Source organism: Phacochoerus africanus, chromosome 11, assembly GCF_016906955.1.
Source record: "Phacochoerus africanus isolate WHEZ1 chromosome 11, ROS_Pafr_v1, whole genome shotgun sequence".
NCBI lineage: Eukaryota > Metazoa > Chordata > Mammalia > Artiodactyla > Suidae > Phacochoerus > Phacochoerus africanus.
Window position 1 is genome coordinate 77,543,705 of NC_062554.1, and position 24,000 is coordinate 77,567,704.

Consider the following 24,000-nt stretch of genomic DNA (forward strand, 5'->3'; position numbering starts at 1 on the left):
TGACCTCCCACTTCTCTTTTTTCAATCTCATGGAAACTAATGGAGAGTATCTGATGTAGACTCTTCCATTAATTTTTCCTGCTTAAGGTTTCAAACCTTGGTTTACTGTAGGGTAAACAGGTTCCTGATGGTCATCCAAAATTTCTGCATCTTTTCAATTTCATTGCAGAACAAAATTTAAATTTACCACAGAGGATTTAACATTACATCAACAGTACTTATTTCTCCCAAGTAACTTATTCAATGTTACTTATTTCTCCCAAGAGGCCATCTACTTCTGGGGCAAGTCAACAGGGTGCCCTCCATTAATATATCTAACTGATGGTGTTATGATGTATAATTCTTTGTTGACTCCTGCAATTTTCTTGGCACATGAGATCTGAATGTTTCTTTTCACAGCACAGTATCCACCCGTTGCTCAGTCCAGCTCCTGAACATTGCTTCTGATGGCCAGAAGATCTTTCGATTAGTATACTTGCCACGAAACCTCAGAATCTAACATTAGAGGGTAAGGGATATAAGTGTCAACTCTAAAACATCCCACCCCAGGAACAAGTGTACTTGCAAAATAAAGTTCGCCTGAAGTATCTTCTTTCTCAAATGGTAAAATCGGCCCTGGAGGGTGGAGCCCTCGCAACCTGTTTTCTCGGGTGTGCGCGTGTCTGTAGGTGTCAGAACACGAGCAGGACGTAGAAGGATCCACTTTCCTAGGGCAGCCCAATCAAAGTCTCTCTCTCACCTCAAAGGCTGTCAAAGGCTCTCACGCTCCTCCTTGCAAGAACTGCCTCCTTCTCACTCTTCCACCCCTCAAATCCCGCCTCTAAAGTACGAAGGCCACTTTCATTGGTAGGTGCTCCTTTCACTCCGATCCTAAAACCAATCACACCAGTGCTTGTGGAAAACGGGGGAGCCAATGGGAACGCTCGCTCCGGCAGGTCCGGGGCGCCGGGAGGCGGTGCCGGAGGCGGGGTACCGGTTGCGGGATTAGTTGCCATTTGGGGTGAGGATCTGGCAGGGGCAGGGGCTGAGTCGGAGGCGGCGGCGCGGACTCCGCCGAGAGCCAGGGACCTCCAGACCTTTTTCCCTACCCTGGCCCCTAGAAGCAGGGGTCCCGGGCCTCCCTGTAGCTGCCGGGCTCTCCCGCGCGTGCAGCCCCGCAAGGCTGCGTGGTCCGGGGGATTGCCCCGCTCTCCTGTCAGCGCGATGCCCCGGGCGCCGGCGGCGGCTCCGGGCTCCTAGCGGCCCCGGCCGCGACCGCCACATCGTGCCCGGCCGAGCGGTTGGGGCCGTTGGACGTTTGTTTTCGCAGCCTTCCCCTCCCCCCTCGCCGAGGCGGCGGGGGTGCGCGTTGGGAAGGGGGAGCCGAGAGACTCCTCCCCCTCCCCGATACCCCCGCCCCTCCCCCTTACACACTCGCACGCACTATCGCGCCGGCTCCTACACGCTCGCGCGCCTCCCGCTCCGTGCCTCCGTGTCGGCCGGCGTCGTCCAGGGCCCGCGGAGCCACCATGTCCACTGCCTCCTCCTCCTCCTCCAGTTCCTCTCAGACCCCTCATCCCCCGCCGCAGAGGATGCGGCGCAGCGCCGCGGGGTCCCCGCCCGCCGCCCCCGCCGCCGGGAGCGGGAACGGTGCGGGCAGCGGCGGCGTGGGCTGTGCCCCGGCTTCGGGAGCCGGGCGGCTGCTGCAACCCATTCGCGCCACGGTGCCCTACCAGCTCCTGCGGGGCAGCCAGCACAGTCCCACGCGCCCGCCCGCCGCAGCCGCCGCCGCAGCAGCCGCCGCCTCGCTGGGCAGCCTCCCGGGGCCCGGCGCGGCCCGCGGCCCCAGCCCGCCCAGCCCGACGCCGCCGCCAGCAGCGGCCCCGACTGAGCAGGCGCCGCGGGCCAAGGGCCGCCCGAGACGGTCCCCCGAGAGCCACCGGAGGAGCAACTCACCTGAGAGACGGAGCCCCGGCTCGCCCGTGTGCAGAGGTAGCGAGCCCAACCCTTCCGTCCTCCCGGGCTGCGTCTTCCCGACCGTGCCCTCCGTGGAAACTTCAGCCTCTCCGGGCTTCTCTTTGCTAGTGCATTATCGAAGGTGTGAAAGTGGCTTTGGGAATCTCACCTCCCTGCGGTCGCTGCGGGGCTTGGAGGAGCGAACTGCAAAGCAACTTTTATCTGACCCTCCTGCCGCCCCTCACATTTTATCTTCCGTCACTCTCCTGCATCGAAGGTTTTTCAGTTTTAGAGCTGATTAGCTCGCTCATGTGTTTGCTGTTTGTAGCGGGGGAAGGAGGAGCTGGGCGAAGCACTTAAAAAAACACGCACACAAACTCTCCGGCAGCCGATAAGGTGGTGGTTGTAATCTCTACAGCCTCTTTGTGCTTTCCTACAAAGTTCCCATAACGTGTCTGTGCCTAACGGGATAATTTTTTGTTTTTGTTTTTTGGAGGTGGCATTAGTTATGATGTAAGGATATCCTGTTGGGTGTGTAGAGGGAACAGTTTTTGGATGTGCAGTTGAAGTAGTGTAGTGTGTGTGTGTGTGTTCCGGTCTCTTTTCTCTACTTTATATAGTCATATGCATCAGAGCAGTATTGCACTAGAAACAGTTTGTGCCCAATTCGAGACTTTCATGGTAAATTTCTAAGGACCTGTTCGTGGAGTGTGCTGTTTTTTCCTCCTATTTTTAAGTATGCTTAACAGTTCAGTTGTGCTGTTAAAGGATCTCAAGTTTCTTTTTTGTTAGGTGTCAAAGGTAATGGTGAATCTGGTGGATGCTATTGGCTTTCCTTAATGTTTTGTGTTTTGGTGTGGTTGGCTTATGTCTAGGGACTCAGTGCATGCTCTAGTTGTGTCCTGGGGGAGAAAAGGAAGATTAGCCACAACAGGGATGTAAAGCTCATAGGGGAGGAAGGAGTAACTCATAGTAATAGATACCAGGCTAGGGCTACAGATGCTGCCGCTGCTGCTGCTGCATTGTGGAGAGAACCCATCATACTGAGTGGAAAAATCTCTGCTTGGAAGGGAAACACTGTAGAGCTCTGTATAATGTTTATGTGGTATGTGGAATTTTTTTAATGGCGTTTTCTTGATGAAGGTCTTAGACTTGGAGAAAGTGATTGTGTTATGATAGATGGCAGTTTTGGTGTTTTTGTTTTAATATTTCTGACCTGTAATTTAGCATGTTACTAAGGCCCTTGTTTTCAGACCGCTTGGTAGTGAGGCAGAGTAGGATGTAGTGCAGTGGTATGTGTACAGGAGCACCAAGAAATACATCCTGTAATCTGTATGCACCAGAAGGAATTTGCTCCCCCACTCCTCCCCCAGGTCAAGCCAGCTGCTGCAGAAACTGACATCCTCCAGCAAATCCTGAATGAATGAATGAAAACAACGTGATCGCCCTAATAATGACCACAACTGAACACACATCTTTGGCTGTATTTTATAGAAAAGGCCACCATTTTCTAACAGATTGATGCCATATGCACCTCCCTTGCACATTTCCTACAACTGTATGAAATAAGAGGTACCAGAATGAAAAGAAGCCAGCAGTTACATAAATTTTTGAGTGATTTAGCTTCAACAGTACATAGACTGAGTTTTGGGGTTTTCTTTTAGGGACTAATGTAAGGGCCATAAAGTAAGCACTGCAGACAGATTGTGTACAAAGGGTTTTGTGGGCAGAGTAAGAGTAGTTTTAGCAATGGCTCGCTCAGTGTAATGGCCATCTAGTACCTCCTCCCCTTTTGCTGATAAACACTAACAACTTAAAACAGATTATAGTACAACTTGTTTTTCTTCATCTTCAAAAGTCTTAATTGCTTAGGAATTACAAGGTCCATCATCATATATTAATAAAATTTGTGATCAGGCTGAAATTGTCCCCTTTGTTGTAGTATGGCACATCCAAGTTTAACGCAATTTTAATATACTCATGATGCAAACACTTCTCTGAGTCTGGTTGTGCAGGAGACAGATTTGCATCATCAGAGAGCTTGCATAGGGAATAGAAGAGGCCTTTCTGCTGTTTTTAAACCAGGTGGTTTTGTTAGTTTCTAATGTTGAAGTGATTTTGAATCTAGGCTTTTGTAACCCCCCCTTCCCTGATGACACTACCTTTATGTTACTTCTCCACATCGCACCTCTCTCCTCTCTACCTAAGTTAAAACTGGTAAACTATATTCTGTTTACATAGCCATTGAAATTCATACTATGAACAGTTGAACAATTTTTCAAATGATTATTCAGTTTCTTTTGAATTCTGCAAGGTTCTGACTTCAGTGGATTTTAGCCTCCACAGGTCAAGGCTCCTGCCGCTACTGCTGCAGCTGCAGACACTGACATCACTATACTGCATGAATGAAAAACAACAACGTGCTCCATTTCTTGCTCTCCACCTCCTCCCTTTTCTGCACACTCCTCTCTGTGTCTCTGTGTGTTTGTGTGTGTCTGTGTGTTGAAGATGGTGTTAGGCTGCATTTGAAACTACATTTTAAAATGTTAAGTAGGTGGTGGCTCAGGGATGCGTGTTTAGTATAGAGGCATATTGTTTACAAAAAGCTTCAAGTCTGTGAGCATTTGGACTGGAGGTGACATAACTGAGCATTTATTATTTTTTGTATGGACTGGTGATTAGGAAGAAAATACAGAAGCTGTAAACAATTTTCTTTGTAATTGTTTTGCCAAGAAGAAGTTATGGAACAACGTAATTTCTAAATATGTTAGATTACTATTATCTCCTGGAACATTCTTAATGTGCACATTTAGAGGGTTAAGTCTAGAGTAATAAAGAAATAATTGATTATTTCACAAGACTGAGGAAGAGCTGAATTCTGTAAATAGGCACACCTAATTTTAATATGATACTAATTTATAAAATCCAGCAAGAAGATTATGATTGCCTTTATTTTTGTAGCACAGTTTTAGGAAATTTAAATAGGTGTCATAGTAGAAGATACATAAATTTTCAAACACCTTGCTCTATATAGACAACATGATTAAAACTATCTTTTTATACAAATGGATCCTATTTTTGTTTGCATTTAAATTTTTTTCTTTTGTATTTTTAAAACTTCAAGGTTTGTTATTTATATTCATTTCTTTACTTCTACTATTGGCAAAATGTCATCCTCCCCCTTGTTTAGTTCTGAAGGGTCTTGAAGTGGTGAATGACAAGCTACTGAATGCATCCTCAGGCTCCCTGTGATGTGTTTGTAATAGATGTAAAATCATAAAGTATTATGCAAATAGTTATTTTTGTGATGGTAATACATAAGTCTACCTTTGAGATAAATAGAGCAACCCAAATGAGAATACAGGAGGATGTTAATGTTAAAATTAATGATCTTTAAGCTAAAATCATGAGTAACAAAGAAAATATAATGGTTTCTTCTTTTTGAAACTTCATAAAGCAAAACCTATGAATTAAAAAATACTCAGAGTTTTACTGTACAAGACAGTAAGTAGCAATTGCAGATCCTTTTGTGGTTCTTTTTTTGTAAAGATTGAGCAATGGGATGAATTATAAATTCTAAAAGATATAAAAACAGTTGTAGGAGAGTACTCTGGATAGAGGATACCACTCATTTTTAAGTGTATCAAATCTAGTAACAAAAACATGGAAGAGCTTATAATTTATATTGCTCCTGCTATGGAAAATAGCATGTTGATTCCTGATTTAACATAATAGGTTTATTTAAGCTTAAAACTTAACAGATTATTAACTCCAGTGAAATTTGACTAGAATTTTTCATGAGTATCTTGAGAGCCTTATTGTTTGATACATTAAGAAACCATGATTATATTTTAAAACAAAGCCAACTAGCTTATATAATGCTGAATGACTGTATGTGGTGTGTGTTGTGTTTTGTGTGTGTGTCTATGTTGTAATCAGTTAATTTGCTTTCAGTTTATTTTTTCATTAAATTATCCCTTTTGAATCAATTTCATGCTGTACTCAATTTGTAAAATGCCAACATTTTAAATCACATCTTTTCTCTTTTTAAAGATACTCAATCTCTTATTATAAAGTCACTGCTCAGGCTGAAATTCTTAAATATAAGGTCTTCCTCCTGTCCCCCCCCCCTTTTAAAATTAATTTTCCTAGAGTGCATAGAGTTACTTGCTTCAGAGCTTTCTTATATGAGACTGAAATGAAAGTTTTGGCTTTTTTTTCCTGAAGTGACAAGTTCAAATACTGATTTTTTGGGAAAGGTTTTCAGCCTTTGAGAACTGCACTAAGTATGAGCAATGTTCATTATTTATCTAATTTTTCCCATCTGTTAAGGTACATAAAGTTTCTAGATCACTGGGTGAATAGCAAAGTAAATAACTGAATTTATAGAAGTCTTTTTTAAATTCTTAAACTGTTTTATGTTCAAAGATTATATTCATCTTAAATAACTCTTATTCTAAGCATATTGAATATTGAGTATTGTATGCCCAGCATGTGTAAAAGCACCTTAGTCAGTTTGACAGTATTGTAAAGTTGTGTGTGTCATTTATATACATATATATACACACACACACAGAGAGAAGGAGTGCTAAAAATTTTTTACAGTACTTTTTACAGAAGGACATTTCATTCACTAAAGTGTTCAGTTGAAGTGTTTATTCAGGAATTTGATGCAAATTAGGATTTGTACATTGGGGAAATGTTGAAGGGTAATTGCATCCTTGTGATTTTATTTTATTTGTGATAATGTGGACTAAATGTGAATAAGAAAACAAAGGAGCAATTTGGCTCCACGGCAATGACTTAAAATGGAAATAGATGGCAATGTTCAATAAATGGCTAATAGGAGAGGATTTTTCTTAAATCTGAAATTTAAAACATTGCTCAAAGCTTGTTTTTATCAAAGCTTTCTCATATAGCTAATAATCTGCCAAGAAATACCTACTAATGGCTTTGCTGTTCTTAATTTTAGTTTAGTATTTTCTCCAGAGTTTAAAAATCCCCAAACACCAAACCACCATGATAGGCTTTCCCAAAACACCTGTCCTGGGTCTGTGCCTGGCATTATTGTCTTTTGTCTGTAATTTATAATTTTATTCTCTTATTAGATGTCAAAGAAACTACCACTGATGCTGTTTCTAGCCTACATTCTGTTTATTTTAACAAGAGGGTGAGCTTTTCTGATGATGGTCTTTAAGGGTTTGCCAGAAGTGGAGGAAAGGGAGGAGAAAGCTACTAATCAGTTGATGTGAAAAGTCTGAGGAGCTGATGGAAGAGCCAGAAGCCATCTCTCTTTCCCTTTTTAATCTTCATCTGAAACCCTTAGAACTGACTGATTCTACCCATCATTCAGTTGATTCTAAAAGAGTAAGATTTTTATTTTGCAAAACAAATTTTAATGGATTAGTAGTAATTCTGAAAAAAGTGGGATTGTAATTAATTACAGAATTTGTGGGAAAATACTGTGCTAGTATTTCATTTTATTAGATAGCTTTGAAAAATGCCGTTTATCTCAGGTGAGTGTTATTGTGGCAAATTGCAGGAAGCAAGTTCATGAGTACCTCAGTAACCTCCCCTATATTATACTGTGTCTCTAGTTGTAGGTTGAAAGGAAAACATTTGAGTGCTTTGCTATGTAAAAGGCAGTATGTACTTTCATTCATGAAGAAAGTGGATTTGAAGTCAAATCTGAACCCAGATCCAACGTTCATTCCGTAGGACTATTCTGTTGCTCCCAGTTCAAAAAGACTCTGATACTGGTGATCAGCCATGATTTCTGAGCTGTGAGAATTTCTAAAGATTAAGTTTGCTGTTGGTCCACGGCACTATTACACTGTGCTGCCATCCACTGACATTTTCAGAATGTCTAAAGAGGCAAGACCTAGAATGGTAAATGTAGCAAATGGAATATGGATGGATTAGTCACATTTCTTTGTTTCTCAACATAAAAGTGGTTGAGAGAGAGAGAGAGGGAGAGAGAAAATGACTAAGAAAGAAATTCTTATTCCGGAGGGGTCAAGGATGTGAACCTGGTTACATCTGGCCCTGTGTACTTTTAGAGTCTGTGCTGTTCTTGAATCATAGTATAGTGGGCAGAAGTGCTTTTCTCCATGATTATTGAAAGTTAGTTATATGTGGTGGTAAACTGGTAAATTCTTCTGGGAATCACTAAGCAGAGACTGGTCTCAATTGATTGTCCCAGCAACTGGTACTAGGTTAATTCAGCCCTCCCAAGAGCTAACAATTGTAATTACAATTTTGTGGGTTTGAATTCTGAATGTTTGTAACTTACTGAGGTGACACTGTGGCACACCTTAATGATGGATGGCTCACCAATAATAAGGATGAGTTAAAGAAACTAGTGGAACCCATTATTGTGGGGCAGGTCATTGTCCAAAATTGTCTTTCACCTTACTAGAAGTGAAAAATCCACTAAAATTCTGGGTATGTTTTATAATAAGAAGGCAAAAATTGCTACAGCTTACTGCCTAGTGTCACTAAAGTTAAAATAATGATCAATTACTGACAGTAATAGCCCCTTATTTAGGTGGTATGCCACAGGGAGAACATTTAGAAATGGTCCATATAGTTAATTTTAACTTTTACGTTACTAAAATATTAACTCTTTTGTTGAAACATTTTCTAAAATTATTATTAATTGTTTTCTTAAGCAGAACACATAGATATGAACTCTTTGCGGCCTAGTTACCTTTGTTAATACCTATGATATACCTAATAAAATGATTGCTATAGATAGTATTAAAAAAAGATTGAATGAGCATTGACTGATAACTAGACTTGCCCTATAACTGATTCTATAAATTTGCTTTGGGGATTGTCTTTTTTTCTGATGAAGATGGAATGAAGCAGTATGTGGCTACATTATTCCTTCATAAAATAACCTAGCATTTTCCTCTAAAATTGTCAAGTTAAAGACCAAAGAAATTCTTTTCTAAACGGTTCCATAAAAGAGCCTTGGAAACAAAAAGGTATACTGAAAAATACTAGATTTGGAGTCAAGAGACTTGACTCCAAGTCTAACATTTGACTTATAGTAAGTCCCTAACTCTTTGCATCTTATTTTCTCTATCTTTAAAATGACATGGGTCGGATTTTTAAAAATTTGTTTGGGTAGGGAAAAGATTCTGTTTTGGAAAGGAAAAGTAAGTTTGTAAAACCAGATAATTCTTTTTTGACTTTTTTTATGGGAAAATTATCCCTCCAATTTTGTTTTATTTTTTATATTTACTAGAGCATTTATTTGCTTAAGAAGTAGACATTAAAGGTCTGACATTTTTAGTTTCCTGATTTAAGTATTAGCATATTTTGCTTATGTGCTATTTAAACATTTTTTTGTTAAAGTATACTTGATTTACAGTGTGGTGCCAGTTTCTGCTATATAACAAAGTGATCCAGTCATACATATATATGCATTTTTTCCTCATATATCTTCCATCATGTTCTGTCTCAAGAGATTGAATATAATTCCATGTGCTTTGCAATAGGATCTTGTTGCTTATCCATTCTAAATATGAGTTTGTGTCTACTAACCCCATGCTCCCAGTCCATCCCATTCCCTCCTCTCTCTCACTTGGCAACAAGAAGTCTGTTCTCTATGTCTGTGCGTCTGTTTCTGTTATGTAAATAGGTTCATTTGTGCCATATTTTAAATTCCACGTTTAAGTCATATCATATGATGTTTGTCTTTCTCCTTCTGACTTATTTCGCTTAGTATGAGAATCTCTGATTTCATTATTTCATTCTTTTTATGGATAAGTAGTATTCCATTGTGTATATTTATCAAATCTTTTGACATTTTTTTCTCCTAGTTTTACTGGGTATATATCCAAAGGAAATAAATTCAGTATAACTGACAGATAAAAATTGTATATATATAAAGTGAATAATATGATAACTTGGTGGTATATGTACACACACACACACACACACACAGAGTGTGAAATGATGGCCGCAATCAAGCTAATTAACATACCCATCACCTTACATAGTTACCTGCGTGTGATGAGAACACTTAAAGATCTACCCTTACAAATTTTAAGTGTATAAGACAATATTATTGATTATAACCACCATTTGTACATTAGATTCCCAGAATTTATTCATCTTATAACTGAAATTTTGTTCTCTTTGACCAACACCTTCTTACTTTTCCCACCTGACAGTCCCTGTATGGGGACTTATCTACTCTCTACCTCTATGGCTTAGACTTTTTAAGATTCCACACATACATGAGGTCATATTTGTTTTTGTTTTGTTTTCCCCCCTGTGTATTTATCTGTGTCTGGCTTTTTTCATTTAGCAAAGTACCTTCCGGGTTCATCTATGTTGTTGCCAGTGGCAGGATTTCCCTTTTTAAAAGGTCGTATAATGTTCCTTTGTGTGTATATGTACCATGTTTTCTTTATCCATTCCTCCATGACTGGACACTTAGGTTCTCCACTGAGAACTTAGCTATTGTAGATAATGCTGCAATGAACATGGACTTGACTTCTTTTGTATGTATACCCATAAGTGAGATCACTGGAGCATATGATAGTTCTATTTTTAAGTTTTTGGGGAACCCACATACTTTTTTCTGTTTCCACCAATTTACATTCCCACCAGCAGCATACAAGGGTTCTCTTTTCTCCCTATCCTCCTCAAAGTTGTTATTTTCTTGCCTCTTTCATAATAGCCATTCTAACACATATGAGGTAATCTATCTTTCTGGGGGTTTTTGTTTGTTTGTTTGTTTTTTTTTTTGCTTTTGAAGGCCATACGCATGGCATATGGAGATTCCCAGACTAGGGGTCAAATCAGAGCTGCAGCTGCCAGCCTATCCCGCAGTGACAGCTATGCAGGATCTGAGCTGTGTCTGCAACCTACACCACAGACCTTGGCTGGATCCTTAACCCACTGAGCAGGGCCAGGGATGAAACCTGCATCCTCATGGATCCTTGTTGGGTTCATTAACTGCTGAGCCACAAAGGGAACGCCTTATTTTGGTTTTAATTAGCATTTCTCTGATGATCAGTGATATTTAGCACATTTTCCTGTACTCTAATTTCCCATTTATATATCTTCCGTAGAAAATGTCTATTCAGATCATTGGCCCATTTTTTAATATAGTTATTTGTGGGTTTTGCTTTTGCATTGTATGAATTCCATATATATTTTGGACACAGCCAATGTGTCCAATAAACCATACCCTTATCAGATGTATGGTTTGCAGATATTTTCTACCATTCTCTAACTTGCCTTTTCATTTTGTTGATTGTTTCCTTTGCTCTGCAGAACCTTTTTAGTTTAATGTAGTCTTGCTTATTTATTTTTGCCTTTATTGCTTGTGCTTTTGGTATCATATCCAAAATGTCATTGCCAAGACTGATGTCAAAGAGCTTTTCCCCTATATTTTCTTCTAGGAGTTTTATAGCTCCAGATCTTATAATTGAGTCTTTAATCCATTCCAAGATAATTTTCTGCATGCTGTAAGATAAGAGTCCATCTTCTTTCTTCTGAATGTGGATATCCAGCTTTCCCAGCACCGTGTATAGAGGAAACTGTTCTTTTCCCATTTTGTATTCTTGGCACCCTTGTCAAAGATTAGTTGACTCTATATATGTGGATTTATTTGTGATCTTTCTGTTCCATTGGTCTAAGTGTCTGTTTTTATACCAGTACCATATTGTTTTGGTTACTATAGTGTGTAGACTAATTGATTCTTAATAAAATTAGTTATTTACTGAATTATTTACTGAGCTTTTATGTCAGCAACTGGTCTTCACTGGAGCCCAATATAGAATACTTTTATGATCTCTTCAGAGATGAGGAAGTGGTGTCTTGAAAAGTTAGGTATTCTGCCCAAGGTCAGGGGGCATGTGTAGAAGGCCCAAAGGGTAATTCTCTAAGTCCTGACCTCAAGTTAGCTGAAAGTTGTTTTGGAACACAATTAATTATGGGGCAGGGAAATATACACAATAGGTTATACAGTTAAGTCATAGAAAGGCAAAAAAAAAGCTTTGGGGATTGGGTAAAGAGAAAGCTAAGTGGGACTAACCTCTAGGGTGCACAAAATTTAAGCTGCAAGTTATCCCAGTGATTCAGACCTCAGGTATGTACATGAGAATGGCGTAGCACTTGAAAGCCTTATTATGCCATTAGTAGGTCTTTCCCTTGGTCCTTAAAGTACCTACCACTTTGTTAAGACAGAGCCTGGATTTAATTTTTAAAAGTTGCTTTTACATGAAATCTCAAAGTCTGGGTAAAATGAGGTCTTTTGTATTTTCGTATTTCACAATGTAAACATTACATTTATAACAAACATCATAAGCCTCCGTTCAAACATAACATTGTGATTCTTTTACCATGCTTTGATATTTTAGCAGCATTCAAAATAGTATCTTTATATATTTCACACTCAGGACAAAGCAACAAGTTATACCATCTTCTCACTTTGTGCCTGCTTGGACTCTTCCTTTTTCTAGCTCTGCTGATATGGTGTAGAAAAGATATTTCAATCTCCATTATAACAGTTTATTTCAGATGTTTTGGCATTTTTCATTGTCACTTGTGCTTACTGAAAGTCCTTTTTGACAGCCATGTGAAACATGGATCTTTTCATAAGTAACTTTAGAAATGGTATTTTTATTGTTATTGTTATGTTATTGAAAGTGTTATATATAGAGAGTATGATGGATGAAGTTTCTCATGACATTTATTCTGTGATTATATTTACTTTTCTAGTAAAATATATAAATTTATAAGTCGGATTAGTGTGCTAATATTTATATTTTAGAAGATAATGAAAACTACTAGGGCTCAGTTGCTTAGTTACCTTAAAAAACTTAGCTGTTTTTTTTTTTTTGTGGTCTTTTTAGGGCCGCACCCTCAGCATATGGAAGTTCCCAGGCTAGGAGTCAAATCGGAGCTGTAGCTGCCGGCCTACACCATAGCCACAGCAATCGAGGATCGTGGGATCTGAGCCACATCTGTGACCTACACCACAGTTCATGGCAACACCAGATCTTTTACCCACTGACTGAGGCCAAGGATGGAACCTGCATCCTCATGGATACTAGTCAGGTTCGTTAACACTGAGCCACAACAGGAACACCCTGCTGTTCTTATGTAAACCTGTGAAGTAATCTTTCTATAAGGTACAAAAAGATCATACTAAAATGTAGATTTGTTGGGAGTTTTCGCCATGGCACAATGGGTTAAGAACCCAACTGCAACAGCAGGTGTTTCTGTGGAGGTGCGGGCTCCATCCCCAGCCATGCGCAGTGGCTTAAAAGAATCCATCATTGCTGTAGCTGCAGTGTACAATTCAATCCCTGGCCTGGGAACTTCCAAATGCCACATGTGTGGCCATAAAAATATATATGTATGTTTATATATTAACTGGTAGTCTATAAAAAGATTATAATATCTTTAAAAGTTTTGTGACAATGTCATTTTCTTTCTTCTAAAGTATTTTTGGAGGTACTCTGGTGCATCACCCTGAAAAGAATGAACTGTCCTTTTCCTGCTTAAAGTCAGATTATTTCATTTTAAGTGTCTAATGCTTTCTAAACAGGGATTAGCAGACATTGCTAAATGCAGTTTTATTAGCATTGTAAAATTGGGGAGTTAGGCTACACTCGGGAATAAGGTTTTGGAAAAAACGACAATGTTGTGCAGTATTTTTATCAGATAGCTTTAAAAAAACCTATTTTAAAAATCCTATTCATTCTTTACATACCTAAGTGACCCATTATTAAAAAACACCTGGTCAGTTGATTGTGTTTGCTTTTACTCTTTGTCTTTTTTGGTTAACATATGGCCAAAGATGAGTGTAGCTTTAATGTAATTTTAGTGATAATTGTTCATAAATTCAAGAAATTTGTAGTTGTTGGAAGTATGTTGATGAATAAAACTAATGGGTTTTCTCCATCTTTTACAAAATAAATATTTATAGAGTCCCTATTATGTCTGAGGAGCTCAGTTTAAAGTTACAGAATACAGGAGTTCCCGTCGTGGCACAGTGGTTAACGAATCCAACTAGGAACCATGAGGTTGCAGGTTCGGTCCCTGGCCTTGCTCAGTGGGTTAATGATCCGGCGTTGCCGTGAGCTGTGGTGTAGGTTGCAGACGCGGCTCGGATCTCACGTTGCTGTGGCTCTGGCGTAGGCTGGTGGCTACAGCTCCGATTGGACCCCTAGCCTGGGAACCTCCATATGCTGTGGGAGCGGCCCAAGAAATGGCAAAAAAAAAAAGACCAAAAAATAAAAATAAAATAAAAAATAAAGTTACAGAATACATATTCTAGGTGCAGTTGGGGTGCTCACATTCATATTTCTCAACAAGGTCAAGTCATTTAAAATTGGCCAAGAATTTGAACCACTCTTTTCTCTGAGCTTTGGCCTTCATATATGAATTATTATGTTCCTATGCTCATTTTTCAAGATTAGGTTGATGCTAAATACTTGTTTTCTGTATTTTTCCCTTATTAAATGAAGCTTAGGAGAGCTAGTTTCATCTTGTGGCTTCTATTATACATATAGGTCTAAGATTTACTACTATCTGGACATATTATAATATTCTGCTAAACTTTGGCCTAGGATGGTGGTGTTGAAACTTTCTCTCTCTACACATAGATATACACACTTCCTTTCAGAATTCTGAACTTTATTGTTGGATGTGACTTCTGATGCAGAAATGTAGTAATGTTGTATGTAATACTTGGCTAGTGGTGCCATGTGAGGCTATTGAGATCAGTAACTTTTCAGTGTTATTACTGAGCTAGAATGGCAAATAAGCTTTTAGTATGTTTTTTACCATTTACTTGACATCTTGATTGAATGCACAATGACTTTTTATCTTTATTATACTCCGAATGTATTTGTTTTCAATTTTTTATCTATTTGTAGTTTTTACTTTCAAGAATTACTGGCTTTATAGCCTTTAGTTTTATTACAATTAAGATATGTTAATCTTTAGGACAGTTGCTCTAGTCTACTTTGTACTAAGCCATGTTGTCAAAAAATAACATTTTTATGCAGATATTCCTATGTAATGGAATAAGTATTATACTTATTTACTGGTAAAATAGATGTTAGGTGAATCATATTTTCTAGGTTGATATTTTTTATGTTGCACATTGAACAGTTGAGTATAATCATTTAATCATCTAAAGTTGCTTGTAACAATTTTGGAAATAGAAAGGCATAGGAAAAATTGTGAAATAAATTGCTGTTAGTATTTGTTTTGTTCATTTAAAAATATTATATCATTTTTGAAATTAAACGCCTCAAAATGTAAAAGAAAGGAAATACGTAGTAAGGTAGCTTAATCTTTGATTTACTCACTATATTATTCCCAGAGTTAATACAGCAGTTCTAGAGGCTTTGACAGTTTAGTTATTGAAGGTAATTTTGGTGCATGTGTATGCTTCACCAAATAGCACCTTGTTATTTTTAGCGTTCTAACATCCAGCATGGTGTCTAGTGCAATAATTATTTGTTAAATCCTCACATAGGATTTACGTAGAGATTTCTCTTTTAGCTCTCTATGTAGCTGGGTTCTAATCACTCAACAGTGGTTACTATATCATGCAGTTCTATAACTGTCTGACAGATGAAAATTAATAGATTATACTTGTGTTGCCTTTTTTTCTAAATCGTCTGATGATTTAGATAACTGATGGCTTTTATCTTCATTTAGGGCCTATCATTCACAAGTGGTGTGTAAACTTGGAAAAGCACTGATTTAGACCTTCACATAAAATAGGAGGTGGGTGCTCTTGCTGGAAGAAATAGGTGGGACAAAGGTATGTGATATAAGGACAGTCTTGAGGTTTTTTTTTTTTTTTTTTTTTTTTGGCCACACCTGCGGCATGTGGAAGTTCCTGGGCCAGGGATTGAACCTGTGCCACAGCAGTGACAGCACTGGATCCTTAACCCACTGAGCCACCAGGGAACTCCATGGCTAGTCCAATTTTGAAAGATGAAAAATACACTTAAACAGTAACTTTCTAAGTTACATTTAGAGTTTTTAAGTGTATTTTGGTCTAGTAAGTTTCCATGGAATCAATTTTTTTAAATTTTTAATTAAAATACAGTTGGTTTATAGTGTATGGAATCAGTTTCTGAAGTCGTTATATTTGGAGAAACTTAAAAATTTGTTGGGCAGTTTCAATTAAAACTATGCAAGTTTTTAGATCCATCATAAAGATCTTGATTACAGCAAGTAAGGAAATTACAAAATTATATGTTGTGTTTTATTATAATGTAAAATTTTTTTAATTACAGAGCAGATTTTGGGGTGGTTATTTGCTTTAGAGAATATCTAATTTATGTGCAAGTAAAATTATTCAATTTACCAAAGTGTTATTTACACAAACTTTTTAGGAAGTCAGTTTCACAAGGTTGAGGTTCATCTGAGGTTGTAAAAATATATTACTGAATAGTGTAATTTCTCATTGCTACATAAAATGTTCTACTGACATTTAGCAGAATTAACTAATATCCTGAGAAGTTGTTATAAATGAACATGAATAGATATTTTCCATTCCCTTTCTAATCTGAGTTTAAAAATTCTAAGAAATTTTGTATTCAAATTATTCCCAAAAGGGAGAGAATTCATTCTTAATAATGACTTTATTTCTCATATTTTTCTGTGGAACAGTGTGCTTTAAAATTAGATAACTATCCCAAGATTTTTTTCTGGATTATTTTGTCTTTATTAGAAGTGGTTATTGGAGTTCCCACTATGGCACATTGGATTAAGAATCTGAATGCAGCAGATCCTGCCGTTGCTGATGTGCAGGATCGATCCCAGGCCTGGTGCAGTGGGCTAAAGGATCTAGCATTGCCGCAGTTGCGGCTCAGATTCAGTTCCTGGCCTGGGCACTTCCATGTGCTGTGGGTGCGGCCTTAAAAAAAAAAAAAAGTAGTTATATTTGACTTATAATTTCCTACCAAACTGTCCCTAACCAGCTTCATGGAGGAAGTATTTCTTCCTTCGTGAAAAACTTTCACCAAACCTACTGTTATTAATGTCAGGAGGACAAAGCTATAACTAAGCCTAATTAGACTAGGAATATGATTAGTATTGTGAATTATGATTTTATTGATACCTGTATATTCCTACAGTTTTATTTTAACTTAAAATTTATGTATATATTTAAGGACTAAGAAATGAGTCAACCTATCTGATTATACCTAATGTGTACACAGTATCTGTGTGTGTGTTACGTATGCCTTCAAATGCTCTACCACTGAGCTATACCCCCGAGCTATACCCTCCGTGGTGTGGTATGTATGTATTTGTATAGGAGAGAGAATACTGTAAAGTTTGCATTCCTTTCTCAGCAATCACTGGGTAATCACTAGCTCCTGATACTTTCTTCATACAGAATAGAAATTCATGCTCATTTTTTCATAATGCTGTAATTAATTTTAATATACTGAGTAGTAGTGACTTAGGGACTTGACTTACCTCAATTAAGATAAAACCAGTGAACATCTAACTAGATGAGAATCCTGAAGATTTTCCTTGTGGTTATGGGGAAATCGGCTATTTCTTTCTGGCAGCATGTTTTTTTAATTAATTAATTTATTAATCTATTTTATTTATTAGGGCCACACCCGCATATGGAAGTTCCCAGGTTAGGGGGTGAATCAGAGCTGCAGCCTCTGGCCTGCACCAGGGCCACAGCAGCACAGGATCTGAGCTGTGTCTGCGATCTACACCACAGCTCATGGCAATGCTGGATCCTTAACCCACTGAGCAAGGCCAGGGATTGAACCCACATCCTCATAGTTACTAGTCGGGTTTGCTAACCACTGAGCCATGACAGGAACTCCTAGAGAGGGTATTCTTACAGGTGGTAACTGTGTATAGCAAATTAAAACAGACATGATGCTTACATACTAAGTTTGTATTTCTGAATATTTTAAAATAACTGTCTTTGGATGTTCTGCTCATGCTCTTTACCTTCTTGCTGATCTTGTTACCATCTGTATAAAATTTTTTATTTTTTTAAATTTTATTTTATCTTTTTGTCTTTTTAGGACTGCATCTGCAGCATATGGAGGTTCCCAGGCTAGGGATATAATCAGAGCTACAGCTGCTGACCTATGCCAGAGCCACAGCAATGCCGGATCCTTAACCCACTGAGCAGGGCCAGGGATCGAACCCACAACCTCATGGTTTCTAGTCAGATTCGTTTCTGCTGTGCCATGATGGGGACTCCTATTTTTTATTTTTTTGCTTTTTAGGGCAGCACCTGCGGCGTGTGGAAGTTAACTGGCTGGGGATCAAATTAGATTTGCAGCTGCTGGCCTACACACAGCCATAGCAATTGCTGGATCCTTAACCCACCAAGCAAGGCTGGGGATCAAACCCACATCGTCTTGGATACTAGTTGGATTCATTTCTGCTGAGCCACAACAGGAACTCCTACAAAATTTTAATTTAGAGTATATTTCTTCTGTGTTTCACATAGTAAAATACATCATACTCTGTTAGATAACATACTTTGGAAAAAGGTGCTTAGTGTATTTTTCTGTGCTGCCAAATTGGGGTTATGTGCTTTACTTATATGTGATAAGATATTATTAGAAATATAGTTAATCAGTATAAGAGTATTGAATAATTTAGGTTTAAATTCAGAGACTTGGTACAGAATTGGAGTTGAATAGTTTATGTGTTTATTGCTGCTATGAAACACACCCTTGGTAAAGACTTTCAGACTTAGAGCATCACTGGATTGGCTCCTTAACTTCCTTACAGCATGATTGATTTTTCCTGCTCCCTCATTTCTCCCTTTATACTGATCACCATATCTTATTCCATCTCCTCAGAATTATATCCTAAATCTGGTAACTTCTTTCCATCCCCTCATGTCTTTATTATTAACTTAATTGTTTGGTTTGTTAGAACTGCTGCCTCTTAAATGGTTCCACTGCCATTAGTCTCCCATCTTTAATTTACATATTGCATTGCTTACACAGTCCTTCTTTAAAAAATAAAAAAAAAAAAAGATTCCTGAAGTTTAAAGTCTTTACCTTGACATAAAAGACTCATCTAAGCATCCTTCATTGTGTACTTCTAGTTCTTTGCAAACTGACTTCACTTTATTAAAAATGCTTTTATCCTTTAATAGCTCCATACTTTGTTTGTTGTCAGGGTAAGGTAATCTGTTGATTACCTTAAGTTAGATTATCCTATTTGAGATGACAATTGTAATAATTCAGTGGCACTTGTTCAAAAATTTGACTTAAACTATCTCCAGTGGTAATTCAGACAGATGGGGCTAAGACCTTCTCTAGTACAGATTTCTAAGTATTCACCAAATCCTGTTTTGTTTCCCTATTGAGCCCACATCTAGACTGTTTTTTCTAATCCTTGCAATTATATAAGGCTGTGTAGTCTACAATACTTTCAGGTGTGTTCAATGAAAAGCAGTAGTCTGAGCCTCCTAATTCTTTGTCTTCCCTCATCTGCCATCTGGATGCAGGGAATCTAGCAGAGAACGCCAACTATTAGATGAAGGCATAAGATGAAGGAAGTTTGAATCCCTGAATGATCATGCAGAAGGCTCTATATCAGCTGTGAAGATACACATTGGCTTTTATTTTGATAAGCCACTAATTAAAAAAAATGTAACCATTAGCATCACAAATTTATTGTACCTCACAGTTTAAAGAAAGGTAGAGCTTTGAAAACTCACCTTGGGAGTCTCACTCCTACCTCCTGTGATCCATCATTTTGGCCAGTGTGATTGATTGTTGTCTATGCTTCTGTCAGTATTCAAGAGACACTTCATCAAGTTCAATTGTGATCTTGGTGGAATGTATTTTTATATGATTTGGTATTTATTTCACTAACTGAGGGTCCTATGACTACTCTTTGATTAAAAATTTAAGACACCATATTTTTTTTGAAAAGTTCAGGGATATTTTAAGCAATGATAGCCTTGTGGAAATAAATCCATGATCTAGAGTGCAGGGCAGGACATGAATTAGAGAGTATTTGTTAAATGGTCTTGTTATTTTTTATAAATATGTTATTTTTCTTGGATATGCACTATATGAAGAGTTCTATATTATACAAATGTATCCTAATTACCTGTTTGTGAAATATCTAAGCAGGAACATCATAGCCTTTTATGTAAATGTGGAAAATAGGGTGATTATAAGATCTGAATTCAAGTTTAAGCCTCACACACAGAACATTAAAAAGAAATAAGGAGCCATTCTATGTGAGGCAGTTTGAAAAAGTCTCCTTTGGTAAGGAGTTCGATAATATATGTCAGGTGGTTTCTAGTTTTTGAATATTTATTTCATAAATGCTAAGGAAAGGATGGATAAGTGATAACAGTTTCAACAAAACTTAAGTCATTGTGCTAGGTATTAGAGGAGCAAGCAAAAAAAAAAAAAACAAAACAAAAAGGACACAGTCCTTACTTGTAGAAGGAGCCCACCCTCTGGTAGATGAGTTTTACATTTGTCATTTAAGTACAAATTAGATTAGGTTTTACTTTCCTATGTCATTCTTAAGTAAAATGGATAAAATATGGGGGGTAGGGTGGGAAGACACAGGTTAGTGAGTGATTTGACAAATTCATGAAAAAGTAAATTCTTCATAGTGTTTGAACATATATTGTTCAATACTTGTCCTGTCTCAAACATGATACATAGAATGGATTTTAAAGATTGTGGTCAGAAGTGAAGAGATGGAGAATGGAGAAAAAGGGGCGAAGATTCAGGTGACCCATTACTTTTATATAATTGGTTTCATGTGCTTTTGTTTTCTTCCCACATGATGAGTCTTTCCAGTATATCTGGAAGTGTTGTTCAGGTTTTTATTACAAATGCCCAACTGTTCTAGGTATAGATTCAAGTTGTATCCAAAAGTGGAGTCTGATATTTGTTCACTTACTTAGGCACTTGATTGAACAATGTTCTTTCATCATCTAAGGGAAAGAATTAACTTAGATGCTGATAACAAAGTCTGGAACTTTGTGTCTTTAGTCCGTTTTTAGCTCCTGGGCAGAGCCATTTTGACTGAAGTACAGTTCAATCAGTAATATTAGTAGACTGTTTTTGACTAAGATTATAATGGCCAGTTCTATGCTTATTCTAGAGGAATAAAGTATGATGCTCTTCTAAAATATTTTATGACACTTTTCCCCTACACTTAGTCATGCCACTAGTAGTTTTATATTATTTTTTCTGAAGTTGCTCCCAGTCCTTGGCAATGTTTCTGGCAGCCTTTTATGTACAATATTTGCAGAATTGTTGAGGTGGAAGGCATTCTGTGTGTGCAAACAGAACTGGTTTTACCATGTTCTGTTTTACTCTATGGCCTCTACAAAGGTATCATTTATATAAGACATTTTCCTTCAGGATGTTTCCAGCAGCTTTTGGCCATTTCCAGCTTTAATGAAACATCCAATTTTGGAAAAACTACTCCTTTACAGCTACATATTTGATTCTTTAGTGTCAATATTTATGAAAGTAAATGCTAGAATAAACATGTGTTTCCTTATTTCTTTTTTTAAACTTTTTTATTAAAACCCAGAATCAATCGGCTCAACAGAATAAAGCTTCAGAAATAAGGAAAGAATTCCCTGTGCCGTATAGGGTTATTACTGCAGCCTCATTCTGTTGAGCCTCTTTATTCTAGGTTTATTCTACAGAAGTATAGTTAGTTGTATATTTCCCAGTCAACAACATATTCGCTATTGCTGGATTTGTGGACACAGTGTGCGGGAAAGTACAGCTAGTAGGCTAGATTTAATTAACTAGATTCTTTTGCATCAAGCAAATCAGTGGTATCCAGCCATATTTTCAGTACAGATTTCCGTTTATCATTTGCCTACCATCGGTAAATTAGCTTGACTAGCAGTCGTATCTTATTGAGGTTAAGCAGTTAACTCTTTTCCTGAGCCTTTCTCCTTAATCTTTTCTACATTTAACCATGGAGTTAATTCTTTACCCTGTTATTATGCTATTATAAGCTAATATGTAGTTATTATTACCTGAACAAAATGTTCATAACTTAGACTTAAATGCTTGAATATTATTTCATTTATAAATTGTATGTTTTTAAAATATTCTTGGGTTTAGAATTCTGCAAATGTTCAGTATAAATTTGAGAAGAGATATTTGTCTAGGAGATTGTTGTGCTCTGAGTGCTGTGTTATGTTATTCTTTATTCAAATAGGAAATGTAAAAGCTTATAGTTTTCAGATTCTTCTTCAGAATGAGAGGAACCTTAGTTATCATACAGATTTCTAAAGATTTCATTTTACATTCTATTATGTTGATTGTTCTTTTGTGGTAGTGGTAAGACTCTGATTTTCTCTAATGTTAATAGTTAATCAGTTCTTTCTTGGCCTTAAAATATTTTAGGAGATTTTTCTTCTTTATTTACACATCCCATCAATGGTGGAATGATGTGGAAAGAGTCTGGTTACTTTTTTTCCTTTAAAAAGGAGTTCCTTTTAATTTAGTCCCTTGTGAAGTAGAAGTAAAGTCCTCTTCAAGCCTTCTTTGCCATTTTGTCTTTTCCAGATGACTTTCTCTTCAAGCCTGTCAGTCCATTATTCTACTGTTTCCCATAGTAAACCCCACCTTTCCCTATAAAAGGAATTCCTGTCCCTTGATTTCTTCCTGGTTCTTGCAGCAGGCTTCCATAGGATGCAGCTTGAAACTTTATAATTGCCAACTCTAGAGGAAAAGGATGGGCAAAAATTTTATTAATGGAGTGACTGTGGATGTTCCATTTCAGTTTCCCCTCCAGATTGGGCAGGAGCTGGTTTTTTTACTAGGTTACTTAGGAAAAAAGTATCTCTCTCTAAAACTAGAGTTAATTTTTCTCAGAGTCTGTACTATAAAGATATTGGAGGAATATTAAAAATTAAAAACTAAATCTGGTTCTAGAATAAATTTAATAACTGCATTTGGCTATCATATACTCTGGAAATTGTTAGTCTTAAATTCAGATGTGCTAAGAGAATAATTATATGAATTTCTGATCCTTCTCTGGTCCTTTTTCTCATGTAATGATGAAAGGCTTGCCTTAGAGATATTGAGCATCTCCTAGTCCTTTTTCCTTTCAAAGTAACTACTTTGATAGCCTACACATTCCAGCAGTCCCTATGTGAGTTCCTTTCCAAGCTATTGGTTGTATGAAGCTTATCCTCTGGTAAATTCTTCAGGAAAGACTCAAGTGAACAATGTGCCTTGAGTTCTGCATAAATTACGTAGCAAGAATTCAGAAATAGTTTTTATCTCTGGTTTTTTATACTTGAAGGTCACTTTAGCTTCATTAAAATGTGTTTGATATAGACTGTATCAACTTCCTCAGATATATGTATGGTCTTTCAATATGCAGTGGGAAGTGATCTTTTATTTTAGGAGAGTTTTATTTAATTATAGTTTTTGGTACTTTTGGTCTTGTTGCTTTGGTCTTCAGGGACTTCTGCTAAAAATGTTGTACAGCCTTATGTTAAATACTAATTATTTTCTCTTAAAATCTTTTCATCACTTTTTTTTTCAGTTTCCCCTCCAGATTGGGCAGGAGCTGGTTTTTTTACTAGGTTACTTAGTAAAAAACATTCTAAGATTTATTTTATGTTCCATTTTCTATTTTTGGTAAGACATTATCTATTGTGTTTATTCCATTAAGGCATTACCCGTTGTGTTTCTTGTAACTTAGTCTTCATTCCTGAAGTAAGTTTTTCTTTTATTCTAAATCTTTTCTGAGTTTGATCACCTCTCTTTTCATATCTTCCTCGCCTTCAAACACATCATTTCTGAGTTTTCTATTTCTGGGATTTTTTAATTGCTTCTATCATCAAAAAAAGATTTTTAGCTTGTTTTGAACTATTACAGTTTTCCCTACTGTAAAATCAAGGAGGGATTCCCATTGTGGCGCAACTGGATTGGCACAGTTTTGGGAGTGCTGGGATGCAGGTTTGCTCCCTGGTCCAGAATATTGGATGAAGGATCCAGCATTGCTGCAGTTACAGCTTAGGTTGCAGCTGCAGCTTGGATCTGGTCCCTGACTTGGGAA

At 37.6% G+C, this 24,000-nt stretch overlaps 1 protein-coding gene across 3 annotated transcripts in view; it reads left to right on the top strand.

Moving 5' to 3' along the window:
* The first annotated feature begins 1,369 nt into the window (after positions 1 to 1,369).
* Positions 1,370 to 24,000, top strand: part of GLCCI1 (glucocorticoid induced 1) — a 116,529-nt gene continuing 93,898 nt past the window's right edge. For all 3 annotated transcript variants that reach the window (XM_047754186.1, XM_047754187.1, XM_047754188.1), the window contains exon 1: positions 1,370 to 1,971. In XM_047754186.1, coding sequence (XP_047610142.1) covers positions 1,509 to 1,971 — 463 coding nt within the window. In that variant the 5' untranslated portion in view covers positions 1,370 to 1,508. The remainder of the gene's footprint in view (positions 1,972 to 24,000) is intronic.